Source organism: Rhea pennata, chromosome 7 (genome assembly GCF_028389875.1).
Source record: "Rhea pennata isolate bPtePen1 chromosome 7, bPtePen1.pri, whole genome shotgun sequence".
Classification (NCBI taxonomy): Eukaryota; Metazoa; Chordata; class Aves; order Rheiformes; family Rheidae; genus Rhea; species Rhea pennata.
Window position 1 is genome coordinate 12437513 of NC_084669.1, and position 25968 is coordinate 12463480.

A 25968-nucleotide genomic window follows, 5' to 3' on the forward strand; every position below is an offset into this window, starting at 1 on the left:
CAATTTTGCTTATAATCTGTGTTTCCGCAGAGAGGTCTGTCCATGTTTATGGATACATACAAAAGCTTAAGCTGGAGATCAGAGCTCTACTACCTGATGCTGCTGAAGCACATTAGGAAAACCTACTCATAAAACTCTACCAGCACGTTGACTAGGGTGACAGTCTGAAACAAAGCCTCTGAAAAGCAGCTGCAGCAGTAACTTCTACTAGCACAGCTGCAGAGAGAGTAGAGCTGTACAGCTGTACAACTGCAGAGCTATAGTGGAGAGAGGATATCTGTTCACAATCACAATTAGTAGGAGCCAGTGGGACTTATATTACCTTTCTTATCACCTCAGGAATTGACCCAATCTGTTCCTCCACAAAATCAGACCATTTTATGGGGTACTTTTTACTGCAGTACAAAGAAGCAAGTAAATCAAGTGAATATCCATCCACTCTGATACTCAGATCTGGATCTGGATGAACAGACAACTATTCTGAATCTTTAATTGATAGTGGATCCACATAAAATTTATAAATCAGATTTCTTCCCCATATTATTTTTCATCTTTTATATTACAGGCCTCCATCTGGAGGAGTAAACCCACCTACATATCCGTAAGAAAGCGAATTGTCAAAGATTATTATTACTAGAAAGAAGTAGCATCAGTTTCCAAAGAATGTCTCTTCTGATTAAGTTTCCAGTTTTGCATACAGAAAACTCTGGCTGATTCATGGAAACAAAACAGCTTTGGAATATCTGCCCAAAGCAGATAGAACAGCTGACTCTTTTGGGAATCACAGAATCTGCATTTCTTTTCCTAACTCCGCAGATTTTTAAGGCACCAAGGAACTCAGGGTTCCTGTACTGGCCAGATAGAGCCTGGGAATTTCATTATAACTATCTCCCCACTAGTAGCTTTTGAGGTGATGATTTCTCCTGGCAATGGAAGAGCGAATCAGGTTTAATAGAATTTGTTTTCAATTATACTCTTTTTCATTGCTTTCTGCCTGCTGTTGCACGTGGAACAAATACAAAAAAGAAAAGGAAAATCTCACTCATAAAGCTAATGGCCTAACTACCGTTCTGCTCTTTGAATCTAGTGAGCCTTGGAGTTGTCTTTCTGTTGTATTGTTGTGTTCAGCAGCACAGTGGCCCGCTCTCCTAGGTGACAGGTACTAAAAATAATAAATAACAGCGGCACTGGCTGCAGATCACCCCAGTAGTGTTATCCTTCATGTATTAGTTCCCATTCACACTTGGTGTCTAGGAACTATGTAAGAAGCAGATGTTTCTGATGCTGCTTTTTTCTTTCTTTTTTTTTTCTTTTAAAAAAAGCATTTTTAATATCTCTGATTTCACAATTACAAGTAAAATCATTTAGTTGCCAAACAGCATCCCTCACCCTCACCCACAATACTCATTAAATGAAAATTTCGGTAGGGAAGAGAAGTGCTGCAGTATAATGCTATATTGCCAATATAAATGTTCAAATAACACTTCATCAGTTAATTATCACTTTGAAAATTGGCAGAAGAAAGCACGTGTGGGTGGAATTCTCTGCTTTCCAGTGTTGCGTACAGTCTCTGATTAAACTTCAGCCTAAATACATCTCTTGCTCCTCCACAATAATGGTGGTGCCCTTCAAAATGACAGAGCAGATCTCCTTCTAGTAACACTCCTGTTTTCTTTTCTCAGGACATGCATGTTATCAGCACAGATGAGAATCAGGTGTTTGCAGCTGTTCAAGAGTGGAACCAAAATGATACGTACAACCTGTATATTTCCGACACCCGAGGGGAATACTTCACCCTAGCCTTGGAAAATGTCAAGAGTAGTCAAGGGCTGGAAGGGAATGTGATGATTGACCTCTATGAGGTATGTCATAACTCCAAATGTCTCATTCTCAACTCAAGAGTTCACGTGACAAGAATACCGTTGTCTTCTTGCACATCACACTCATAGTATGCATGTGAATAACAGAGCCTTATGGCTCTAGTGGCTAAACACAGTTTTCCCCTCCTTTTATTCAAGGATCTCAATGCAATCAGCTGAATTCCAAGGCCAGGTTTTGCATAGATGTGTAAGTTTGGAGCAGCCTGATAGTACAAACAGATTCACTGGTGTACTCTCACGTAGGTCTCAGATGAAGAAGAGCACATGTCTGTGCAGGAAGACATGCGGTAGAAGATGTAGTGGAATAGAGAGGAACTTTGAGTTTCTCAGCCAGAATCCTGCTGCCTTTAGTGCCCTGAGCCCCCCTTAGTCCAACCTGTGGCTCTGAAGACTCCTAATACTCTGAAGTTTTTATTGCACTTCTGAGAAAAAGAAGAGGCAGCAGTTTTCAGCCACCTTTGTCATCCTGCCCATCTTGAGTTATTCTGGGAATTGAAGTAATTTTAGATAGGCTCTCCTGGGTGATTGCATAAGCAAACACTTCTACCTCATCTTGATGTTCCCTTTACCCTGAGCCTTTTCTTTACAAGTGCAGTCCACCAAAACTTACCTGTAAGAAGGCCAACTTAAATTGTCTTCTATGATTACTGAACCTAAGAACAAGACTTTTAATATGCTGTTATGCTTCTCTTGCTCTGCTGCCTGTCTTGTTTGTGGAGATAGTGCTTTAGCTGGTAGAGATTGGATCCTCAGTTGTTGTTAGGAGGATCAACTTTATTCAGATATCTTCCAGGTGTTTTTCTGACCATTTAGAATAAAAGCCATAAACTAGTTCTGAGTTCCTCTGAAAAACAAGATGATTCCTTTATTTCTCCTTCACCACCTGGATATTAGCTCTGCTACCCAGGTTACCTTCAGCTGCCATCTTCTTGGAAACCACCTTGGAATATGCAAACAGAAAGCCAACGTGTTGTGCATAATTGCATATGAATTGCAGGAGGATGGGCACTGGCACTTCCCAGACATTTGGAGGTTTTTACTGTTAATCTGTCTGCAATGCTGGCAGCCCATGGAAAGGCTGTTGCCTCTTATTACCGTCAGCTTGAGAAGCGGTTTCACTGCATTATGTAAAGGTGTCCTACATGCCAGGGGGAAAGGAAAGCCTCTGTTTTATTAGGCTGACAATACACAGTAACCCAGGTTGAAATTGATGGGATCAGACTTGTAGCATCATGTCTGCTGATTATCTAGATAGAAAGAATATTGGCTGACACTGAACCTGGCACAAAACTTCCTTTAAATTTGATATTCTAGCTGGAAGGGAACAGAAAGCCATCCAGTGTGATTGTCCCAGTAAGATTGTTACAAATGATGAATATTTAGGGATAAATGGAGACGAATAAGAGAGAAGAAGAAAACCCATAGATGAATTAAAAAGAAATGGAGAGATTGCAAAATCAGTTCTTGTGTGGTAACAGCAGTATATTTAGAAAAGAAAGATTATTTGAGAAAACGATGCCAGGAGAAGGCAGGTACATGTCTCTGTATGGATGTGCTTCTTAGGTTCATCTGGTTGCATTGTAGTTAATGTGTTTGTGTGCATAGACTCCTAAACTAGATCTACATTGAAGATAAATTTACTTGATGTTGCACAAGAGGAAATTGTATTGGTATGAAGAGAAAATAGTAGTTCTGTGCTGGTGCCTCATCCTGTTCTCCATTGTCTCCCCTTTAAGTCAATAGGAGCCCTTCACTGGGAGATTGTTATTCTAGGCTGTGGACTATTCTACTACTGGACCTTGCAGAGGATGAGGAGACCCACTCTCAGTGTGGCTCCTTCCTGCCTCTTGGACAGGGTATGACATGAGAATAGCTCTTCTTCCTGCCTCCTGCTAATGCCAATGCCTAAGTAACACACTAGAAGCAGTGTTCAGAAGGTCTGCAGTAGCAATGAGGCTATCCTAGAAACCATTGCCAAGAGCAAGGGAAGAGCAGGAGACACTGGCCCCTCTCTAATTCCTGCACCTTTCCAATAATATGATATGGCTCTAGGTGACTCAGCAGCTGGACTAATCTGCAGCAAGACAGTCCTGCCTGTGGGAAGTCATGTCCAAAATCGTAATAGCTGGCCTCTGTGGTGTGGGGAAAAACTAGAATAAATTGTTTATTTTTTATTTTGACCAGAGGTTTTAGAGGAAATTGAAATCTTTAGAGGAGAGAGCTACTGTGAGGAGATGTGTCTGTAGCTATCAAGTATGTCTGCCATGTCTGGGACTTGCTTGTTTTTACCAGTGTGGATTATTTCTGATGGAAAGTGTATTCTTGGAGTACAAAGCTAGTGATGGGAAGAGAAGAAAGTATTTCAAGTCACATGTTTGAGTGTCTTGTGTGAATCTTTCATCCCATTTGCAGACAGAGCAACTGTACACAATGCATATGTGTTTGGATTGCCTACAAAGCCTCTGTGGGGATCACCGTAGTGCTTGTCACTCCAACAACTTGTGGATGCAGAGCTTTCTCTGTCATGGTTGTGTGAGCAGCTGGGGTTGTGTGTCATGGATGCGAATATGCAATAGGTGCATCTCTTCCTACTGAGAGCATGCAGCCACATATACTGTGTGCAGTCTCTTTTAAGATAAAGCTGTCCAAGAATGACAGCATAACTTACACTTTGCTTACCCTGGAAAGGGCTCTGAGTCCCAGCCCATGACTAGAATCATAAAAAAGAAGAATTCACGGGATTTCAGAGTGCATTTATCATCTGATAAATAAAATGTTTTTTAATCATTTATGACTAGCATTTCACAGGGAGTATAATACCACTATTTCAGTACAACAACAAAGAAATGGAGTTATTGGCTCTGGCCTCTGGTAGCAAAGGAAGAACAGTGTTATTTTTTCAGCCCTGGCTATTTGTACAGTACCACTGGGAGACAAGGTACCTCTTTCTTATCAGAGTGCCTTTCTATCACGTGAAAGAAACTCTGTAAAGTTAGTTACATGGGAAAAACAGTACAGTTAGAACATTTAAAATACTATCATTTATGCTTATATTAATAGATCAGTTAATTCCTTTAAATAAAGACTACTGCCCCTTATAACAAATCATTTCTAAGCCTTTTAAGTGGCCTCAAAGTGCCTCACTGCAATTATACAAGAAAGAAAGTGCTATTCAGAATGAATACAGTGTACTGTACCAATATACTGTACACTAATAGTCCCGTGGCACAGCAGTAAGGTCCTTGCTGGCACTGATAGCACCCAAACTGGGTCCCTTAACTGAAGATGTCAGCTGAGGCAGGTGAGTCGTCTGAGGCTAGAACAAACTCTGAATCTGCTGTGACCAATTGCCACATGATACCACTCAAATAATAACCTGTATGAATAAAAAGGCTTGATAAGTGATTCTGTGTACCAGTTCTGCAGCACGAGAAGAAATGGGGTGGACGACTTAGCAGTCTTGATGGAAGACAAAGTTTTTGCCTTCCTCCCCTGCTCCTGATTTCTTTTCCCTTTTTATTGTAGCACTCAGATTGCAGAATGACAGCCTAACAAATTCATTAGCAAGCTGCAGCAGCTATTGAGCTATTGATTTTCAGTGTGCTGAGAAGATGAGGAACATTTTGCAATGTGAGTTGTGGCTTTTGATTGATTTTTTTTTTTTCCTTCTCGTGGAGGCACTTTTGGGCTTGATTCCAGTGCAAGTCTGTTAACATCACATCTTTCCAAAATGCTTCTCCAGGTCTCCTCTGGTAAAGCTGCTGAGTAAAACACTGGGAATAATAAAAGGATCAGGATCTCATTGCTGGTTCTTCAGCTAGCATTCTGGGTGGTCTTGGGTGAGTCAGCGGTGCTTCAAAATACAGAACTGTGATAAAAATACCTATATGCCCAAAATTATCATGTTCGAATGCTCATCATTATGAAGCACATTGAGATCCTTAGATAAAAGATCCTAAACAGACTGTATAAGAACAGGAGCACTAAATGGCATGTGTATGTGTGCATGCTGTTTTCTTTGCAAGGCCAAAACTGCTGCTATTTCATGCTAATGCAGCAGGAGGTGAATAATTGCCTTATATGTTTTTCATCTTTCAGGAGAAAGGATGCCTATCCAGTTTAAAGAATGTCACTTTACAGATAGTGTTACTGACATCTTACCATGTTCCCATGCTGCTTCTGAAATACAAGCTCTCTCTCCCATCTGTCACCTTTCCACCTTATCTGGTCCTGTCTCCAGCCTCTGATGCTCCTTGGCAATTCTTGCCCTGACACCTGTCTCACTGACATAGCCACAAGACCCCTGTTGGATTTGACAGGGCAAGAGGGACACACATAAGCACATGTGCATCGGCTTGATCTATTTTTCAGCCATGTCAATTTTTCCTAGGTAGCAGGGATAAAGGGAATGTTCTTGGCTAACAAGAAGATTGACAACCAAGTGAAAACTTTCATCACCTACAATAAAGGGAGAGACTGGAGCTTGTTGCAGGCTCCAGACACTGATCTGAGAGGAAACCCGGTTCACTGTCTCCTAGTAAGTACGCGGGGGGACTTGGGGCAATGGTAACATGCCAGAGCAATCTTTTAATTTTTTTTTCCTCTGAGGTAACACCAGAGGGCAGTTCATGCAGTGTAATTCTTGAAGAGAATGCTGCATTTTAAAAGTACAGCACATTAGGTTAAGGCCTCCAGATGGTATTGCAAGAGCTGGCATAGCAATTAAATTAAATTTCTGGAAAAAAAGAAATCGCTGCAGATCAGCTTCCCTTTGCCCAGCTGATGGTCTGCTCTGAAAACAGCAGGTGAAACTGGACTCTTGTTTCAGTGCAATTGATTTTCAGGACACTAGATGGGAGGAGTGAGCTGCTGTAGGCTCGGAAGCTTTAAGGAACCCTAATAACTTTCCATAGGCTCAAATGAAGAGGGTCTCTTCTTTAGGGCCAGTCTTTTGGCAATGTTGATGTTTATGATTTTCTCTTTGAGATCAAAAATGAAAAGTGGCACATTCATGCAAATATATGGGTGGATAGGTGTTGGGCATGTATGTTGTATCTGTATTTGTATTTATCAGTATAGATCAACATATGGATAAACCTTTAAACATTTATTATTATAGCTAAAAGGTTTCCAGGAGTAAAAAGAAAATCTCAGCAGCATGAATAGAACTGGAAAACTCTGTCAAATTAGATAGGCTAGATTTTTCTATGTGTATTTTTTGGCTTTTATAACCTATATACAGTACTAGGATAATGCTCTAAGAACTCTAGCCATTACAATTTCAATTACTTTTATACTGTAAAAATAGTAACATGTTTCAGACAGGGCACTACTTATACTACCCTTCCTGCTATTCTCTGGTACCTGCGTGTTGCCTCTCGTGAGAGAAAAGAAAAAAAAGTTGTTTCTCATTGTTGAGGCTGTAAGTTTGTTAGAATCTGAATCAGCTTTACATTATGTGCATGACGTTATGTAGCTGAATGCTACACTAATCTTTTGCAATAACGTGTAGGGTTCAGTTAAGAGCAAAGAATAAATAACTTTGTATTTGAAGCTGTTCAAATAATTGTTTTTTTGATAGAGCCAGAATGAAAGTCATTTCATTTTCTCTCAGAATAGAAAAAATAAATAGGGAGTATTGGGGGTCAAAGAGAAGACTTATTTCAAAGAAGGACCAAATTCACTTGAGTTTGTTTTCTTTTTCTGCCTTTTTAAAAATTTTATCTAAGGGGAGTTCTAGATTAAGTCTTTCTTTAAGATGAAAACTGAGAAGATGGCATTCAGAAAACTTTGCAGACATAATTCAATTTTTTGGAAAGCCTTGTGTTTTAAATAGATTGTAACATAATTCTAACTCCAGGTGAACATCTGTTATAAATAAAGTACTTTACTTTTTCAAATTATCGTTGGTTTTGTCGTAAGCCTAAGATTTTCAAGGTGAGAGTACAGTATTTCCAGTAAAAACAAGAAAGAAAACAAGCAAAAGAAGAAATATACATCTTACGGGTTGATAAAATAATAATAATAGTAAACCTCACTCTTTTTCCATAAATTTGAACTCTAAGCAAAGGTCTTTCTTGCTGTTCTTACACATTGCTTATGAGAGATCTGACTTGCTGTTGTGGTTATAAATGAGCCAAAGACATTAGTTGCAAAGTGTTTAAAGAACAGCTGTGCACAGGAATTGTGTATTTTATATACGAAGGTACGCTGCCACTGCAGTTACCTGCTATATGGTGGAAGTGGTCATATGTCTGAGTATACACCAGAATTGGATGGCTGTCATGGGAAGAGGGGATTATGGCTCCTTTGAGTCTTCCCATCCACATCACGTCTGCCATTGCACTCACAGTCACCTGGGAGCAGTGTATAACCCAGCGGGAGTTAGATCAGCTGTGCCTCTACAAGCTGGGTTCCCCTAGGTGGTGGTAGAGTTGAACATGACAGGTGAGGAGTCATGAGCAGGGGCAGAAGTGTGGGGGACATGAATTGATCCATAAAAAGCTCTTGGTTCTCTGTGGATTGTGTTCACACACACAACTCCACTATGCACAAAACTATTTAAACACTCGCTCATTTTTATCCTGCTCTCTACACAAGAATGTAGCTGCCCTGAGTGTTGCTTCCACCTTGTGCAAGCTTAATATAGACTTATCATCCTGTTTTCACTGGAGAGCAACCACCTCTTACGCCGTCTATGACTTGGAGGGGGGTCACAGGAGTCTGTGGGAATCTGTGCATTGATTTCAAGAAAGTATGGGGCAGATCCTTAGATGAATTAATCTATGCAGCTCAGGCTTTACTTTTCCAGAAAGAGAGTAAGAAGAAACTTAGTTGGCTCTTGCCTATGATAAGCCTAGAGCAATGTTTAGCCATGTTTAGTTTTCTTCTTCTGTTGGCATGAGGTAATACAGATGGGTAAGAAATCTGTGGCATTGCCTGAGGCTGTTCCAGTGGTTCTTCATGCTTAGGTCATCACAAGCTAGTGCAATTGTAACACAGCAAGGCTCTGCTCAGTGTATCAGGGTCTCGGGTGGTTGACTTGATAGTTTTCAAGATGGGAAATAGAAGAAATCTGAACTAAACTGACCAATACGGTCTTTTACAGGAGTAGTCCGCTTGCAAGAGAAAAGCAGGAGGGCAGTTTAGAAAATGTACCAAAACTGCAAAGTAAAATAGCAATCGCACAAGAGAGAGCCAAGCTATTTAAAAGTCTACTTTCAGCTTCACAGTTAATGGCAGACAGAGATGAAGAATGGCAGAGTGCAAGGTTTGAGAAATGATAGAGAATAGAGCACAGAGTTTGGGAGTAGTAGGAGAAATTTTCTGAGTAGAAGTACTAGAAATGTCATACATGCCTGGAAATAAGCCAGGGATCCATAGGGGTATTCTGTTCAGGGGAAAAATGGAGAAAAAGAAGTGGATGAATTGTGCAAATAATTAATTTATTTTCTGGTTCAATGGCTGAATTGAGGGGAGAGGGAAACAGGTCAAATGAAAAGGTTTATTCTCTAGCTATTTCATCTTTTTGAAAAAAAACTCTTTCTTGAAACATGCGTCAAGTTTAAAAATGGAAGTGACCATTTAAACTCAAACACTGAAAAATTTCCTTTTGACTTTGAAACAAACCTTTCCACTGGTTGGATGTGCAGCTTCCATCTGAGTGCTAAGAAGAACTTATTTGACTCTCCAGAGCAGTGCACTTCTCTCCAAAGGAGGGCTGTTTATTCCTGTGCTCTTTCACTGTCTCATTACTTCTGTTGGTGTAGGACTAGTGTAGGAACAGGCATTTCAGCTATGGTGATGCTAACAGCAAGTTGTATCAGGTCTCATTTTGTTTACAGAGAAAGCAGCAGGTGTTATTGAGCCAGTGGAGCAGGTATTTAGATGTTATATCATAGAGCCAGGAAATCTAGACCACATGTCTTGGAGACCTGAGAACAGTAGAGTTTTGAAGATGATTCATAACTAGGAGGTGGCATTAACTCTCCAGGATTACTACTGGGGCAGGGGGGAGGGGGACTGATTGTATCCTGCCACCAGACAGAGGAGCTCTGTCCTGTTCAGGAACAGTAGTAAAGCAGTATAGGGGGACATAGGTCTATGGCAAGAAACCCATGGAGACTGGGAGTTAAGGACTGCTGGATCCAAGCCTAAGAGGCAGGAGAGAGGAGAGATTTACCTATCAAAATATAACATACTGATTGTACCAAATTTGAGCACTGAATATGACTTCAGTTGCCTGTTCTGCTGAAATGTCTTAAGCACAAGCCAGATGCTGTTACACTCAGCAGTCCCTGCTAGCTCACCTATCGCCAGGGTGAGCTCTAGCTTTCTCCTGTCACTGGGGAACTGAGTTTCCCCTACTCTGAAACACTCCTGTTCCTAGTCAGTGTGGCGCAGTTGTGGCATTTCAATAGTTGAGAAGCTCTACTCATCTCTGTGGTCACACTGCCTATCCATGTGTCACCAACAGCTTTACTTCCTTGCGTCAGTTGCTCTCTTTCACTCTACGTATTCCTGTTTCTGGCATGACCCTGCTGCTCTATATGGCATAACTAAGTGAATTCCTGGTAGTCTGTTGTAAATCTAACTCAGCTCCCGCCATTACTCCAGGGCAGATACTAATGCCCCCAGATACACTGCTGGCTTTCAGAATAATTGTCTCTAGCAATAGCTTGGGACATGGTAATGATATATATGTTGAAGCTCTTCAGCAGAATGGGGTCTGTCATTTCCCAGAATGATAGGACCGTCCTTAGCCTGAGAGTGGAACGCTGTGTCCCACATGCATCTGGTCTTTACACCTGTAGAGGGAGAGTTAATACAGAAATAAGTATGTAGCAGCTAAATTAGCAGCTAAGGCATTTAAGAGCAAATCTGGTTGAAACACAAGTTGAGCCAGATGGAACCATCCCTCTACTGACACGCTCGAGGTGTTTTTTTCAAAGCAACTCGATGAATTTTTTTTTGCTTTTTTTTGTGTGTGAGAGATTGCTCTGAATAGTGAGGATGAAGTAAAATTTGAGCCTAACAAGATCTAATCTCTAGAATAGGGATAGAATAGGGAAATGGATGAGTTAATGCCATTAGTTTCTGTCCTCAAAATTTTGGGAGTGGACTTGGAGTATGTTATTTTTGAAACTATGTTCTGTATTTAGTCTTTTCACAATGTATAAAAATGTAAAAGGGAATAATTCATTCTCCCTTAGTGCTTTTCCACTTCCCGCATGCATGTCAGCTCGATTTGCTTTCCACTCCCTCCCTTCCCCCCAGGGCACTTCAGCAGCTCATCTCACAAGGCTGTCAGTTAGCGTTAAGGTGCTTGGCATATTCTACTTGGCAGGTGATGTTCCCTTCTGCACCATCCTGTGTTCCTTTAACCTGTCTCAGAGAAGCGAGAGCTCACATCCCTCTTCCCCACTCCCATTCATCTTTGCAAAAAAAAGTTTGCCTGTTCTAGTTGTCATTCTCCACAGGCAGATTTTCATTTCGGAGTCATAGACACCTGCCTGGAAATGGGATGGATCAGTGACTGAGAGGCAGCCTAGAAAATTTCTGGGACTGGAGATCTCAAATTTAGTGTATGCTAAAGGGAGACACCTGCCTCCTCAGGGCCTGACGGGCCTTCTGAATAGTCTGCCCTGCTTGTCTTGTAGAGTCGTGCAAGCTGAAGCAAGTGCTTTGCTATGTTTATGCTCCTCAACTCTCTGATGCCCACTTCTATTTGATCAGCTTGCTTCAAGTTTTCTTGTTAGTATTTCCCCCCCTCCCTTCCCTTGGCCTATTTCATGAAGGCTTTTCATGAGATTTGAAAGAAAAAAGTCCTGGAAATAATTTTTGCCCTCTCTTGGGTTTTATCAGAAATTTTCAGAAATTATCAGATTACGGATTTGTAGAGACGTGAATGGAATGATAATGGCAAATTTGGAAATCTGCCCATCTGTCTCCTTACCTGCTTGCTTAGTAGATTTATTCTGTACCATTCCTGTCCTATCTGAGTTCCTGACATATAAAATCAACTGCACATATGTAAAGTTTCCATTATATTGAAATCTCAAAGATCACATCTAGATGGGATGATCAAGCATTGCATTAAACAACTTTTAAACTGATACTTTTCAGTCCTGGTACTTCTGCCTAGTATAGTGTAAGTGGTCAAATGTCAAAAAAATTCAGGGTCAAGAAATGATATGACACTGTCTAAATTAAGTTGTCTGTTATGGCTAATTAGCAGTGATGGTATGGTTATATTGCTCTGCATTCCAGAGTTAGCAAGAGCAGTGCTGTTCTGTGAATCACTTCATCATATTTGTAGCCCTGTTTGCTTCTCAAGAGAGCTAGCAGTCAGGGGAGGTAGGTAGTCATTACCATTACGTGTCCTTGCTAGTCAGGTTGCCTTCTTCCTGCACACAGCCTCAAAAGTTTTCAGCCAAGTGAATTGGTTTCCCAATGGGAAAGGATTGCACTGGAAGATTACAGAGACACTCCCAATGGAGCAAGAGAAGCTGATAAATTCTCTTCTTTGGAGTGTCTCCCTCATTGAAGGGCAAGAACAAATCCTTATGCCTCTCCTTGCAGCTTCACTGGCAACAAATGGGATCAGTCTGGTGCAAAGTGTCACAAGAATAGTGGCTGTTATGTTTCTAAGAATGGCCGAGTGCAGCTGTAAGGAAACAGTGTCCTGAATCTCAAGAACAACTGTTAATTGGGCTCTTAGGCCCTACAGGGCATAGTATGTATGTAAGTAAGAGAATGCACTTTGTGTTGTGTTTCTGCTTTTCATTTTTCTCTCCCCTTTCTCTATAGCCCTATTGTTCTCTTCACCTTCACCTGAAGGTCTCGGAGAATCCCTACACCTCAGGAAATATCGCCAGCCGAGATACTGCCCCCAGCATTATTGTAGCTTCAGGTATGAAGCTTTTAATGCTTGCCTATTTATGAGGTACAACTGCTGAGACAAGTCTTGAGTTTGTGATGGGTGTGGGAGGGTGTTGAGTGGCTCATGTGATATAGCACGACCTGTACAAGGTAGGAAGGGGAGAGGGAAGGAAGAAAAGAGGGAAGGAATAAAGGAGGGAGGGAGTGAAAGAAGGAAGGCTATCAAATGGAAGTCCTTGTGGACCTTCAGGGACCACCTATTTTGATGGAAACTGACCTTCAAGACACAGGACACCAGTTCTAGCCATGTACCCTCATGGACATTAGATTCAAACCAGTGCAGTTCCTTTTGTATGGAGGTGTGTAGAGATGTATGCATTGCAAGTTTTACATACGCTTTTTTCAAACAGAAAATCTCTCCCTTCCCCTCATTCTCTCTTCCCAAGACTAAAAGTTCTATAAATACAAAAGGCAAACCAAAAATATTTATTTCCTTGATTTGCTTATTGTGCTATTTCTTAAAATGTTGCTTTGCTAATCAGTATTTTTCTTACAGGTAATATAGGCACTGAGCTTTCAGACAATGACATCAGCATGTTTGTTTCTTCTGATGCTGGGAACACATGGAGACAGGTATGTGCACAGGATCACAGGTTGAAGTAGTAATTCTAGAGAATTGTAATGGAATTAGATTCAAAATGATGGGTTTTTTTTGTTTCAGAGTAGTTTTTTGCTAATCTATGCAAAAGCGAAAACATCTTTTCCTGTTCAGAGGTAGAGCTATATGCCCAATGAAAAATGCTGAATATGTCATTAGGCTTCATATAACTGAAAGTTATTTTTCTAATACAACTCAGAGGTTGGCTTCAGTCTAACCCTGTAGAAGAGGAGGATAGAAAAAAAATGTGAATATTTAAAAGGAGATGAAATGTTTCCTTTTACTCTTGTATGCCCTTGTACCGATCAAACCATTTCCTCCATGATAATACTTTCCAGAGGATTAGCAGTTACACTATTCTACTTCTCCTTCAGTGTGGGATTCATCTCACCTGTGTTGAGTTGTCCAAAGCTCAGTGATCATTTAAGCTAATTATCTTGCCTTGCTCTGAAATTAATCAAGAAAAAGAGCATAGTTCAACCTATTCTGAAGCTGTATCTCTCTTCATTGATAATGGTGATAGACTAGATGATTAATTTAAACCAAATGCCTAATGTTTAGTTGAATCCCACTTGTTACCAAAACATTGCTATCCTTTAATGTATTTATACTCATAAAAGGGAAGTTGATTCCTGTTTTCTAATTGAGATATGAAGTTGTAGAGAGAAGAGACTTTCCCAGATCCATGTGTGCTGTTGTATAACCTGGAGAGCAGATGTTTGCAGAAAGTCGATACAAAAGAAACACAGGAAAAAAAAAAAAACTGTTTTAATATTTGATATTTCAGGAATTTAATTATTTCACAGTGTTTGACCAGCCCTCATTTTTCCCTCTACATCACTTACACGGGCTAGGGCTAGATATGTGCAAACATGTTAAGTTCTTCCTCAGACAAAAATCTGTCATTGTAAAGAGGAAAATTGTTTATCCATGCACAAATTCATGTTTATAACTGACTGTCCTTCCTATTGAGTAGACGCAAAATGCATTTTACAAGGACCTGAAAAGACATAAATAAAGAAAAGGAACTATCTTAATACGAAATGCCTTCCTCTACTCAATAGTTTGCTTAAGACATTCCCATTTTCTGTCATGGGCTATGATTTAAAGAGCTATGACCTTTTCTTGATACGAAAGAAACAGATCTAAATATATGCTTCTTTTTCCAGATCTTTGAAGATGAGCACAGTGTTCTGTACCTGGATCAAGGTGGAGTACTTGTTGCCATGAAACACACATCTCTGCCTATCAGACATCTCTGGTAATGACTCCAACTGTGCTAAATGTGACAGTCTGATATCCCTCCTTCAGATTCCAGGACATTGGCAGTTAGGATGCATCTACAATTTTTTGTAACTAGAATCTGGAAAGCATCAGTTAAGAAACTGGCAAACCCTCACTTAGATAAGGCTAAGAAGTCCCTGCAATTCTGGTTACACAGCTTCAGCTTGGCCTGATCTTAGATATTGTCAACAGAATTCCACAAAGTAAAAAAAAAATTTTCCTGACTTACAAAGAGTTGGCTTTTTGAATTCAGTTATTTATATAGTAGATAGTTTGACATATGGCTTTGTCGCTTACTAAATTGCCAAACTACTCTATTTTGAAAATTATTGACAAAATTGTCTTCTATGTGGGAGGCAGCAATCATGAATGAGAATTTAGTTGAATAGCTTCAAGATTATATAGCCAATAAAGCAAAAGTGTCCCCACTAGATAGCACTCTTGAGTTTTGGTAGCAGGTAAAATATAGTTCAGTGCTATTTTGTTTGACACCACAATAAGCATCATATTAATGTCTAACAGACACAGACCCAAACTTTAAGAAGTAGTGAGTGGTTCCAAGGTCCCACTTAGACCAATCACAGGGAAGACAACTGGTCATAAGAGGCAAAGTTTTTGTATGCTGGAAATCTAACCTGCTCAAAATGTCTTATGGGGGAACTCAAAACCAGGATGCTAAAACCCAATTATTTATTTTAAAAAAATCTTAGTCCTAGGCTACATTTTTCCCTTAAAGCATCAATCTCTAACAGAAGATTATTAGTTTCTACCACTTAAGTATTGGCTGTGGCTTCGTACTGTGATGCCAGACAGGTTTGATCAATTGCCTGGTTTATGATACTTCCAAAAAAAGTAGTTATTTTGAGGATTAAAACTGCAGTAGCCAGAAACAGAGGCAATTTCCTACTTAGCTGTAGTGGGCTGGACATTCTTCTCAAGTAATGTAGGAGGAGAGTCAGGAAAGACACTAATTCTGCATTCTCCACTAGGTTAAGTTTCGATGAAGGGAGCTCTTGGAGCAAGTACAGCTTCACGTCTCTCCCACTGTTCGTTGATGGAGTGTTAGGGGAACCTGGAGAGGAAACTCTCATCATGACGTAAGTGAGCATGTCGTCATGCTAATGTTGATGGGAACTACAGCATAAATATCTTACGAGAGTTGTTCGTAACATAATAGCTCTTCTGGTTGGGGGCCAAACTAAGTGCTATCTGAAACCAGGAGTGTATGGTCTTCTGTTGCTAAATCATCAATGTTTGTGTGTGATATGATTGAGGGAATGACAATATAGTTTGTTACAAGCTGAAAAAACATTATCACTTAGTTTATCAGCATGAAACCTGACTCCTTAAAATGAGTGTGATTTAGAGCAGAGTTATCCTTGACAGATGAATATTTGAAAGAAAAATGGTAGAGTATTTTTATAGCTGTGTTTTTGCTGCCACTTTTTTATTTTTTTTTCTTTTCTTTTTTTTTTAACTGAGACACAGAAAAATGAAGACGTTCTTGTGTAAGAATGAATGACAAAATGTTGCCTGGAGGCTGACTCATGAAAAATTGTGATTAGTTTCAATCGGGTATGCTAAGTTCTGCATGGTGTATAAATCTGATTAACCCTGCCAGAAATTGTGACATTTTATCTGAGATCAGATTTTGAAAAAACAGGAGGAAAATTCAGTTTGTTTTTGCAAAAAATGATCTAACCTGTGATAAACAGAATACATGGCTTGAAAAGACTAACCTGCATTAATAGAGGTGAATAAAGAATGATCCATTTGTGTTTTGATTTTAATTCTTGTGGAAATCATGACCAAAGCTCATATTTGAGATATCAAAATCCTATGGGTTATTGATATTTTGAAATATCATTCTCCGTTTCCTGTATGTTACCTTGTTAAGTCAAAGTTGAACAAATATAACCTCATTCTAGTTAAACCATCTTAATGGTTTAAAAGCCAGTTTGCATCACTAATATTTAACTATTTTATTGGCAAGAGGTGGAATTCAATGCCAGATCACAATATCTGAATGGAGGTATCTCTATGGGGTTGTCTATAAACTAATTGATGCTAAAACCATACTGTTCAATGTACAATACACAGTGTAGAGGAATTCTGGTATGGCCGACCAGAACCAGTAAATCTGCAGGGGGCAGTGGCTGCGGAGACCTGGTAACTCAAGTCTGTAAAGAAACATTATCTCCAGCTCTATGTCAAGTCTTCTCTGTTTGGTCAGTTTGGAGATTGAGAAGAATGGGAGGATCTTGATCCACAGAATGAAAGCTATGTCCAGCTTTCAAGAGGGTTATATGTATTTAGGAGTCTAAGTCTCATTTTCAGTATGTCAGTCCTGTGAAAATCATTGGACCTGGGCCCCTAGAGGAATTAATCTCTGTTGAAAATTTGTGGGTATCTATATCAGGTAACCACAAGACTCCATCTGGCCCTACCTTTTACTGTATGCACTCTTTGCTGTATTCTGTAGAGTGTTTGGACATTTCAGCCACCGCTCAGAATGGCAGCTAGTAAAAGTGGACTACAAGTCCATTTTTGATCGGAGGTGTGCAGAAGAGGACTACAGGCCTTGGCAACTCCATAGCCAGGTGAGAAACAAGGAGGCTGGGATATGCACTGAGGTAATTAATGATCCTACAGTTAAAGATCAGTGTGATCCTCTGTCTTTTCCTACCAGCTTGATGTATCAGAATTTTTTGGCATTAGTTCCTTACTAAACAGCTCTGTTCTGTTACATAGGTATGTTGGCCTCAGATTGCATGCTGTGAGCCTCAGGAATGAACAGCTGTCCATTGGCTTGTTCTGTATCTAATGCATAAAAGTCGGTGCTAAAGAAGGAGCAGAGTTTTCAGGCTCTTATAAGGACAACTCAGACTCTTGTCCAGAGTTGAGGGAAGCACAAGCACTGCTGCTGAAAGAGGCTTGAACTCCTTCACTCTTAGCTCTCCCATTCTGTTTCTCAGTCCTTACCTCCTTTCTCTCCTTCTGTGCCCACAGAGCCTTGTGTCTTAAGATCCTTTCAGTGTTCATGCTTGTTTCCTCAAATTCCAGCCATCTCACACTCATTTCTGATTCACTGATTTTCATCATTGCTCTATCTGTCTGGTCTGCAGCAAGAGTTGGGCAGTTTATTCCTTGGTCCTTTGGGTCCACTGTACCCTGTTCCTTGCATCCTAATTGCAGCTGCTGCATACTTCTTCCTGGAGCCATTGCTCCAAATGTCCCAGTGTGCTACCTTGCTCTGTACAGCACTTTGTGCCTCTCCTGGGGATACCTTCCCAGCTCTGTCGAGTCTGACATGGCAGCCTGTGTTATATCAGATTAGAATAAAATATAGTTCAAATTCTATGGCTGTATAAACACCCTAGGCTCTGTTGAAGTCTGAAGAGATGCACCCATTTATATCATCAAATTTTGTCTTTCTGTCTGCTGTGCAAGAATTTAATAATGAATATAAAATCAAAATAGCTTGACTCAGACTAGCTGCTCACGCAAGGCACAGCTCCATACTAAAAATACCAGACGTGCCTTAAATCCTCAGATGACGAAAATCAGTACTGCTTCCTACAAATTCAAGGAGCCACAGCATTTTAAACCAGTTGTCATTCTGGTCCTTCTTTTTCATGGGCCATTCAAAGCCATGAAAAGTTTTTTTTTTTTTTTTTTTTTTTTTTTTCCTCCGGCAGTTTTACCAGAATAAAAGGTGAGACAAGTGAGACCCCACTGTATTTTGTTCTTTGCGTTTCTCTACTTGCATAAGCAAAAATGCGAAGGATTTTGCAGTTTATCTTTGAGGATGTTGGCTAAAGAGCTTGCAGAACTATTTTTAGGAAGGCTTCTGTGGACTCTTGCCTTTTGATTTGCTTTCCATTGACATTACAAGACTGAGCCTTCCTCCCTAGATAGAAATATTTAGAGGAGTGCTTAAGATAGGAGAGAAAAGATAAGGAAGGGTTAGCATCTGGCACATAACTGGTCATGCTTGGTAAAACCTGAACTCAGAGCCTGTGGAAGGTATTTACATATATGCATATTACTAGTTTCCACTGGATGAGATTAGCAATAAATAGATGACCAAACTAGTACACTTGCTCGGTGTCTCCAATAGCAGAGGCATCAGGCTGTGTTTTCTGTTACTGTGAAACCTAATCTATAAATAAGAAATGGTCCTGAGTCAAATATTTGGCTTTGGAACAGGTTCATAACCAGGTTAGAAATACAAGAAACCCCAGATCATTTGCTCACGTGTAATAGGAAAGCAGCTTTAGCTTCAATTAAAGCTTCAATAGCTTTAATTAGTTCTGCTATACTGACGTGGCCTTCGACTTGTCATCCTCTTGTCTTGAGTCCCAGCCTCTGTTGCACAGGCATAGTGTAGTGTTACACCATTTTACTGTAGTTACAATATTATTGTAGTGATACAAACACCCTGGTGGATGTCAGAGAAAGATATTTTTGGTTTTGTTTCCAGGGAGAAGCTTGCATCATGGGAGCAAAAAGAATCTACAGGAAGCGCAAGTCAGAGAAGAAATGCATGCAAGGAAAATATGCTGGGGGTATGACCTCGGAGCCATGTGTGTGCACAGAGGCAGACTTTGACTGGTAAGCAATAGGTACAAGAAATGTATGAGACCTACATAAAATGATATGCTTGCCACCCCGCCAATACTGGGCTCGCTAGAAGTCTTTGCAGAGAGTAGAAATTAATAAGCATTTTTAGATGGCTAAGTAGATTGCTCCCTGATAACGCAGGTATATCAAATGAAAGAAAGGTGGAATAGATATCTCTAGCCTTTGCTAAGGCTTCTCTGAACTGCTACTGAACAGACAATTCTCCAGGTCACATCTGCAGTCTCACATTAAGATAAAAAGTCCACTTAGGCTATCTGGCTATAGTACTTGTGCAAGTAGTATGTAGGGCATATATATAGTGTAAAGTGTACTTGAATAACTAAAAATATAAATACATAAATATGATGACCATAGATCTCCATATATACATAAAAAGAATATACACATATATAGAGTAAGCCTTCAGTTTCTGGAAGTCAAGTACCTAGGGAATTCCTCATTCATTTGTGGACTATCTGGGCCATCAAGTTTGACAGTCTCCAATAGCCATAGCCTTCATAATTGATTTATCTCCTTCTGAAGCCTTTTCTCCTCTATGCTATGGGAAATAGTGTCCCCTCCTGAATTACAAATGGTGGGAACAAATGTCAACTTACGATTTCATCTGAAGATTCCTGCCAATTCCCAATAATTTGCACATAAAAAAAAAAAAAAAAAAAAAGGAAAGAAAAGACAGGGAACTACCATTCCTCCTTTACATTTTCTGAACTGTTCTTGATGATTGAAACCTCTCCTGTTACCTGATTTTTCCAAGTCTAAGACTGTCCCAAGACTCTCAGAATGAGAGAGAGAAAAGATGGTATTTGGCAGTGCTGGTAGCCCCAATTTTGTGTCTCATCCAACTAGATCTATGACGTATTATGAACTGAACTCAGTATCTGTAACATATACCCTGAAGAAGTTTATCTTGTAAATACTTCATTTCTTTGCTCTGTGAGTTCTGTCCAGGACCACGAAGATTTATTTTTCTTCCTGTCCCACCCTCCCATAACTGTAGTTTTACTGATTTTTCTGTATAAAACCAAGACAGGCAGAAAAATCTAAGGCAGACAGGTATTGAGAACTATAAGATCATCTTGTTCATCAAATGCTGCTCAAACCATTTTAATGATAGGATTTCCAAAGCAATCTGTATCCAGAAAAGTTACTAGCAAAGAGAATAGCATTTCTAGAATTCAGGGAAGTATAATGTAGAAGGAATAAATAAATAAATAAAATAATAAATGCTCTTGCACCAAAGAATGAAAAATAAACACACCTAGGCACTGATTTTATGTGTATGTGTTCCTGAAGGGTCCCTCATCTTCCCCTGGGTTCTTTGTTAGAGAAGATGTATTCTAGTTCCGTGTGTAGTTCGTCGTTCAGGTGCCTGAAGGTTCTGAGTGTCAGCCCTTTAACATACCTCTGGCGATGTAAAAGAGATAGGAAACCACCAGAAAATTCCATGAACAAGAAGGAAATTCTTTAAATAATTTTCTAGTACTAGTACAGGGTGCAGTACAAAGCTGTGCCAAGCTCATGCTCAGGCTCGAGAAGAATTACTGGTGGGATAGCTCAAGGTAGATGGTTGATCCATTAGTACTTAAACCTCTTAAACTGGCAAGCAACACACACTCTGGAAATACCTCTGACAAAAGTCTCCTTTCCCTCCAGGACTTCTCTCTCTCTTTCTCTGAATGTATGTTTTTATTAAAATTTGCTGTGTGATTTGCTAGTAAAAAACAAAGGTACTGGGTACAAAACAGGAGTAGCACAGTGACATTTGCTGAGGGAAACATTCTTTTATTTCTTTTACATTCTCTTAGAGGAAACTTTCTCTGAAAGGTCTCCTGGGTTGCGAGAGAATCTCTCGGAGAAAGCTTGCATGATTGGGGGTGTGTTACAGACATTCGCAGTTCGCATGCATCCATGAGATTCCTCAAATATGTTGGAACAGGCAAAATTAGGGCTTTTTGAAAGTCATCTTATTAAAAGTAGCCTGAGAAAAACAGCCTTACAAGTACTCCAGGTCTCTTTTCAGAGCTGACTGATAAAAAGCCTTTCTGACTGAGGAGGGGCTTTCCTGCTTCTAATGGGTCTGGTTTTGTTTTAGAGCAGACTGTCTTCATCCCTCTCAATTCTCTCTGAACTCTTGTCCTCAGATCTACATTTTGACTTTATCCGTTCCAGCTTCTTTCCATACTGCCTCTGAGGAAATAGATTCCTACATCCAGTTCAAGAATATTATCCAGAAATAGTCTTCACTTATTTATCAACTGAATCCAGTCGTATTTTTACATAGATTTGTCAAAGGATAGAAAAGCCACTGGGAACAGTAGACAGAAGTTTATCGAGGAAGGAGAAAAGAGATACTAAAACCCCAGCAGTTCTGCTGGCTCTATTGAATTTCTCACCCCAGTCGTATTGTGCTAAAAAGGCAAAGCTGCTGCTGCTGCGTCCAGCATTCAGCGACCGCCTTGTTGAGCTCTGCACGAGGCTTCACTTTCGATGCATCCTGCGTAAGTCAGTCCGAAGGGGCACGTGGAGGAAAATCAGTGAATGATCTTTTCCTGTGGCAAGAGGTTCTCTGTGCAGTCCTTCCTGCAAAAGCAAGAAGCACTTTCATCATCCTCACTCACAGCATTTCAGCAGTGCTTTTGAATTTTCTCTTTGTCTTTTTGTGCTGGGCAGAGCTTTTAGGTGAAGGAGGTTGGAGGGTATATGTATCCCTCCAGCAGGGAGAAGTCTGTCTGCTGGCCCTGCTTGATATTTTATTTTTGAAATAAATTAGGCAGAGTTTTATACTGAAATTAATGGTTATAGGATCTAGACTTACACACAGAATTAAAGAGGAGAACAATCTTTGCCCCAAATAGTGTAGTTTCTTTTCTGTTTGGCCACTGGATTTATATGAAGAAAATGTGGATTTTATTATCTAAGCTTGTCAGAGCTTGGAATAAAAATCTGTCCATATGATCTGCTAAGCTTTTAAAAAAAGTATTAACACTGTTAATCTTGTGAGTGTGTCTTCTTATCAGTGCAGGAAAAACAAATCAGTTATAAAAGACTTAAAGATTTTATAACAATTTTCTCCTGGCTTCTCAGGGGCCATTTCAAATCTGTATTCAGCCCACAGTGGTTCTTTCTTGGAGAAAGGGGCGCATTTGTTTATTGTTTTATGCAGCGACAAAACTGAGTGACATTAGAAATGACTGTAGTTTCACTAGCCTTGGGAACCTGAGCTCTTCTGACAGTAGCCATCTCTTGTCATGGGCTAGATCCAAAACCAGCTGGGGACATAGCTGAAACTGCAGCTTTCGTGCTCTGTGCATGGGCTGAGGCTCACAGCCAGAGGGCAACAGTGCTTCAGGAATAAGGTGGTGTGGAAACTGCAGAAGCCCTAGGCAAATCTGTCCTAGCAACTGCCTAGAAACAAGATTGTGCTTCTTCATTTAATTCATTTGGGTAAATGGATGACACTGTTACTTGTGTGTTATTAAAGCATTAATTTACTCGTTTTCCTTACATTGTGTTCCTTCCTAATGTTTGAGCCTTATTATGGTAATATCTCTTCAGTTGAAACACTTCTTAGACAGAGATGGAAATCTTTGCTGGTATTCATTCTTCAGCTACGTGTCTTTTAGGTTCCTTAATAGAAACTCTGAGTTAAATGTTACTCTCTTAGTCCTTCCTCTGAACCCACTGCCATTAATACTGAGGGCTTCTCAAATCAGTATTCCTGTGTCTCACACCGTCATGGGAAATATGACCCTGTTTACACTGGTGCTTGCAACTCTAAATATCCAGAGACGGGCAAAGGCATCTCAGTGCAACTGAGAATTCATCCTATTTATTTCTTGGCATTGAGTATATCAGCAAGTATCTGGCTCTTTTTTTGTTGTCTGGCACTTAAATTACACACCTGCCAGCTAATTTCGGTTCTTATGCTAAAATACCAGAGTCCTGCATCATGAGAAACTGCTCTGACAAACTGTGGGAAGGCAGAAGGCAGATAATGAATATGATTAGACTAAACTGGCTTCGTGTGTCACCACTCATCAGTGCAGATGGTCATGCGTGTGCCAGCTCTGAAATAAGACACATGCATTTGCACATCTCCATTTGGGTTTTGCTTTATCATTGAGGTGGGCTTGCTTAGCTAATGAGTAGTAATTCTGAATGAATTCTTAGTTCATTCTGAATGCTTGTGAAAAACGTAGCTTCACTATGAAAAATTTACTGTGCGTTCCTGTGCCTCTTTAGAGATCTTAGCTGTCTACTAGGTGTGGATTTACTGGAAAGACTGAATATTTTAGGCTTCCCATTAATATACTCTTATATGGCATGTACTCCCGAATACTGTGATATAATCATGTGCCTCCACAAACTGTCAAATCATTCAAACTGTGACTGAATGGATCCTTCTCTGAGATAAATCCCCCCTCAAATCCTATAATTCTGGGAAGCAAGAACAGCCCCTCTCCAACAGAAATCTACTTATACCATAGGTCAGCATAAACAGTGAAATTAAATGACTAAAATGGCTGTAGAATTTTATCACTGCAACTACAGTTAGTTTTTTCCACAGAGGGTTTTGGAAACTGCAGAACAACAGCGACTGTGATCACAGATAGCTTGATTCCACCCTACTTAGTATCTGAAAAGTTTGTAAAGCAGAAAGTTCAAAACCATAAATGGCATTTTTAGGTTCTGGCATGGCTGACCTCTTTGGTTCAGATGAAGCTGTTTGATGTTAAGGATGTCCTGTGGTTAGATGTTAAGTTGTGTGCTGATTTTTAGAAGGTTTGAACATGGCAATCAATCGCTCATCTGACTTAACTGATTATCAGTGTTATCTATTTATTAGAGCAATGAGATTTTAATAATTTTGTACACATTTGCAGTTCTTCCATGACTGTGTGTTTGTGCAGGTCTCTATTCAAATTACAAAATTTCCTAGGGAATTTAATTTCCTTTTATTCATTTCTACCTATGCTGCAAATAACCTTAAATTAGGGAATTTACCATCAGCTTTGAGCATGGATACAGAACTTCAGAAATTAATCAACATCTGTTTCTAATTACAAAGAAGAGATTGCTGTCCTACTTGAATAGGACTCCAGTTTGAAACAGTAGAAGAGCCCAGTGTAAAACCAGTATTAGTCTGAGCCAAGATATAGGCTGCTTCCTACAGATAAAATAATCCATGTTGATAAATGCTCTGCTCTTTTTTGATAAGTACGTTATCTATTTCACCTGAGTTCTTTTCAGGCAGGCAGAAAATGTAGTTGATATATGCAAATTCCAATTCCCAGCTACCTGGCAATGACTTGGCTAGCTGATTGTGGTCTAAACCTGATGCCTTCCTGGTCTCCATATTTTGCTATCCTGGCTCGTGCTACGGCAATCCAATTGATGCTAATGCTTGCTGATTGCGACAAAGCCTGTTGTGCCAAACTGTAGGCAGCAATTTGTTGTCAGCATCAGTGTTGTGTGTGCATCAGCCTGTAGCCAAGGAATTCATTAGATTCCAAGACTGCAGAGGTGAACGGGTGCCTGGTGCATCTGTAGAGAGATATGGAACAGCAGTTCATGTCATTTGCTGGGAAGATATTTCTGTATGTCCTTAATGAGCCAGCTGATTTGCAAGTTTATAAATGACACTGTGAAACTTCTGTGCTTAGAACTATTTCTGCCATGGAAGATCCCATAATTTCATCCTCTTGATTTTGAGGAATATGATCCCACTATAGTCAGACCTAGTTAATTCAAATTCTGCTTGTCCAGATGTGCAGGTACAATACCTAAGTGGCACTAATAGGAACCAAAGTTACAGCATGAGTCTGGACATGTGTGTAATAAGAAATCACAAACTAATGTTACTGTGTTAAATTGGACTGTGGGTACTGATCCCCTCTGAGGCAGATTTCATTGTGGTGTTTAGTTTTCACCTGATTACAGAACAGTCTGTGTGTACTGTGTTACAGCTTTTTCATTAGAGTAACCCATGATAACTTAGGAATACAGTGCTGCAGAGCTGACAATTGAATTACAAAAATACAGAGGTTCCACTTGTACGTAAATATTTATTTTCTCTAAGCAGATCAGAATGTTATTCCTCATTTTAAAGTGTTTTCCATAGCCATAGTGTTCCTCCAACAAAAATGATTAGAGGAACACATGGCAATGGGAAAATAGGCTGGCTGATGCTTCCAAAACAATTAAGCAATATTAAATTACTAGTATCTGAGTAAACAGATTGATGAAAATTTATTCACAAAATCTACAGAAAAAAACTATTTAGGTCATCAAGTTCATTGCTGTTTCCTACAGTGTGTTCTCAATTACTTTGTTGTAGATATCCTGAGCAGCATATCTGCCAAAATGTTCCTTTGAAACAGCCATTCCTAGTCTAATGGATGTTTAGGAATTTTCCCCAGTGATATGCAGCTTTAATTTTCCTTTACTTAATACCATCTTTTTAATTTCTCCTTTTTTAGATTACCTCAAAACATTTCTTTTCTGGAGTCAGAAGGAAAAATTGCCATTTAGCATAAGTATAAGAAATTCAACAAAAATAACCTGCAAAATCTACTCCTCCTCCTTTCTTCGTCTCATCTCTTAGATCAGTACTGGAGTACT

The 25968-nt window shown here is 39.8% G+C and overlaps 1 protein-coding gene across 2 annotated transcripts in view; it reads left to right on the top strand.

Moving 5' to 3' along the window:
* Nucleotides 1–25968, top strand: part of LOC134143099 (VPS10 domain-containing receptor SorCS1-like) — a 300888-nt gene that overhangs the window by 230002 nt on the left and 44918 nt on the right. For both annotated transcript variants that reach the window (XM_062580829.1, XM_062580831.1), the window contains exons 9-16: nt 1683–1862; nt 6271–6417; nt 12690–12792; nt 13318–13394; nt 14589–14680; nt 15693–15800; nt 17186–17303; nt 19187–19317. In XM_062580829.1, coding sequence (XP_062436813.1) covers nt 1683–1862; nt 6271–6417; nt 12690–12792; nt 13318–13394; nt 14589–14680; nt 15693–15800; nt 17186–17303; nt 19187–19317 — 956 coding nt within the window. The remainder of the gene's footprint in view (nt 1–1682; nt 1863–6270; nt 6418–12689; nt 12793–13317; nt 13395–14588; nt 14681–15692; nt 15801–17185; nt 17304–19186; nt 19318–25968) is intronic.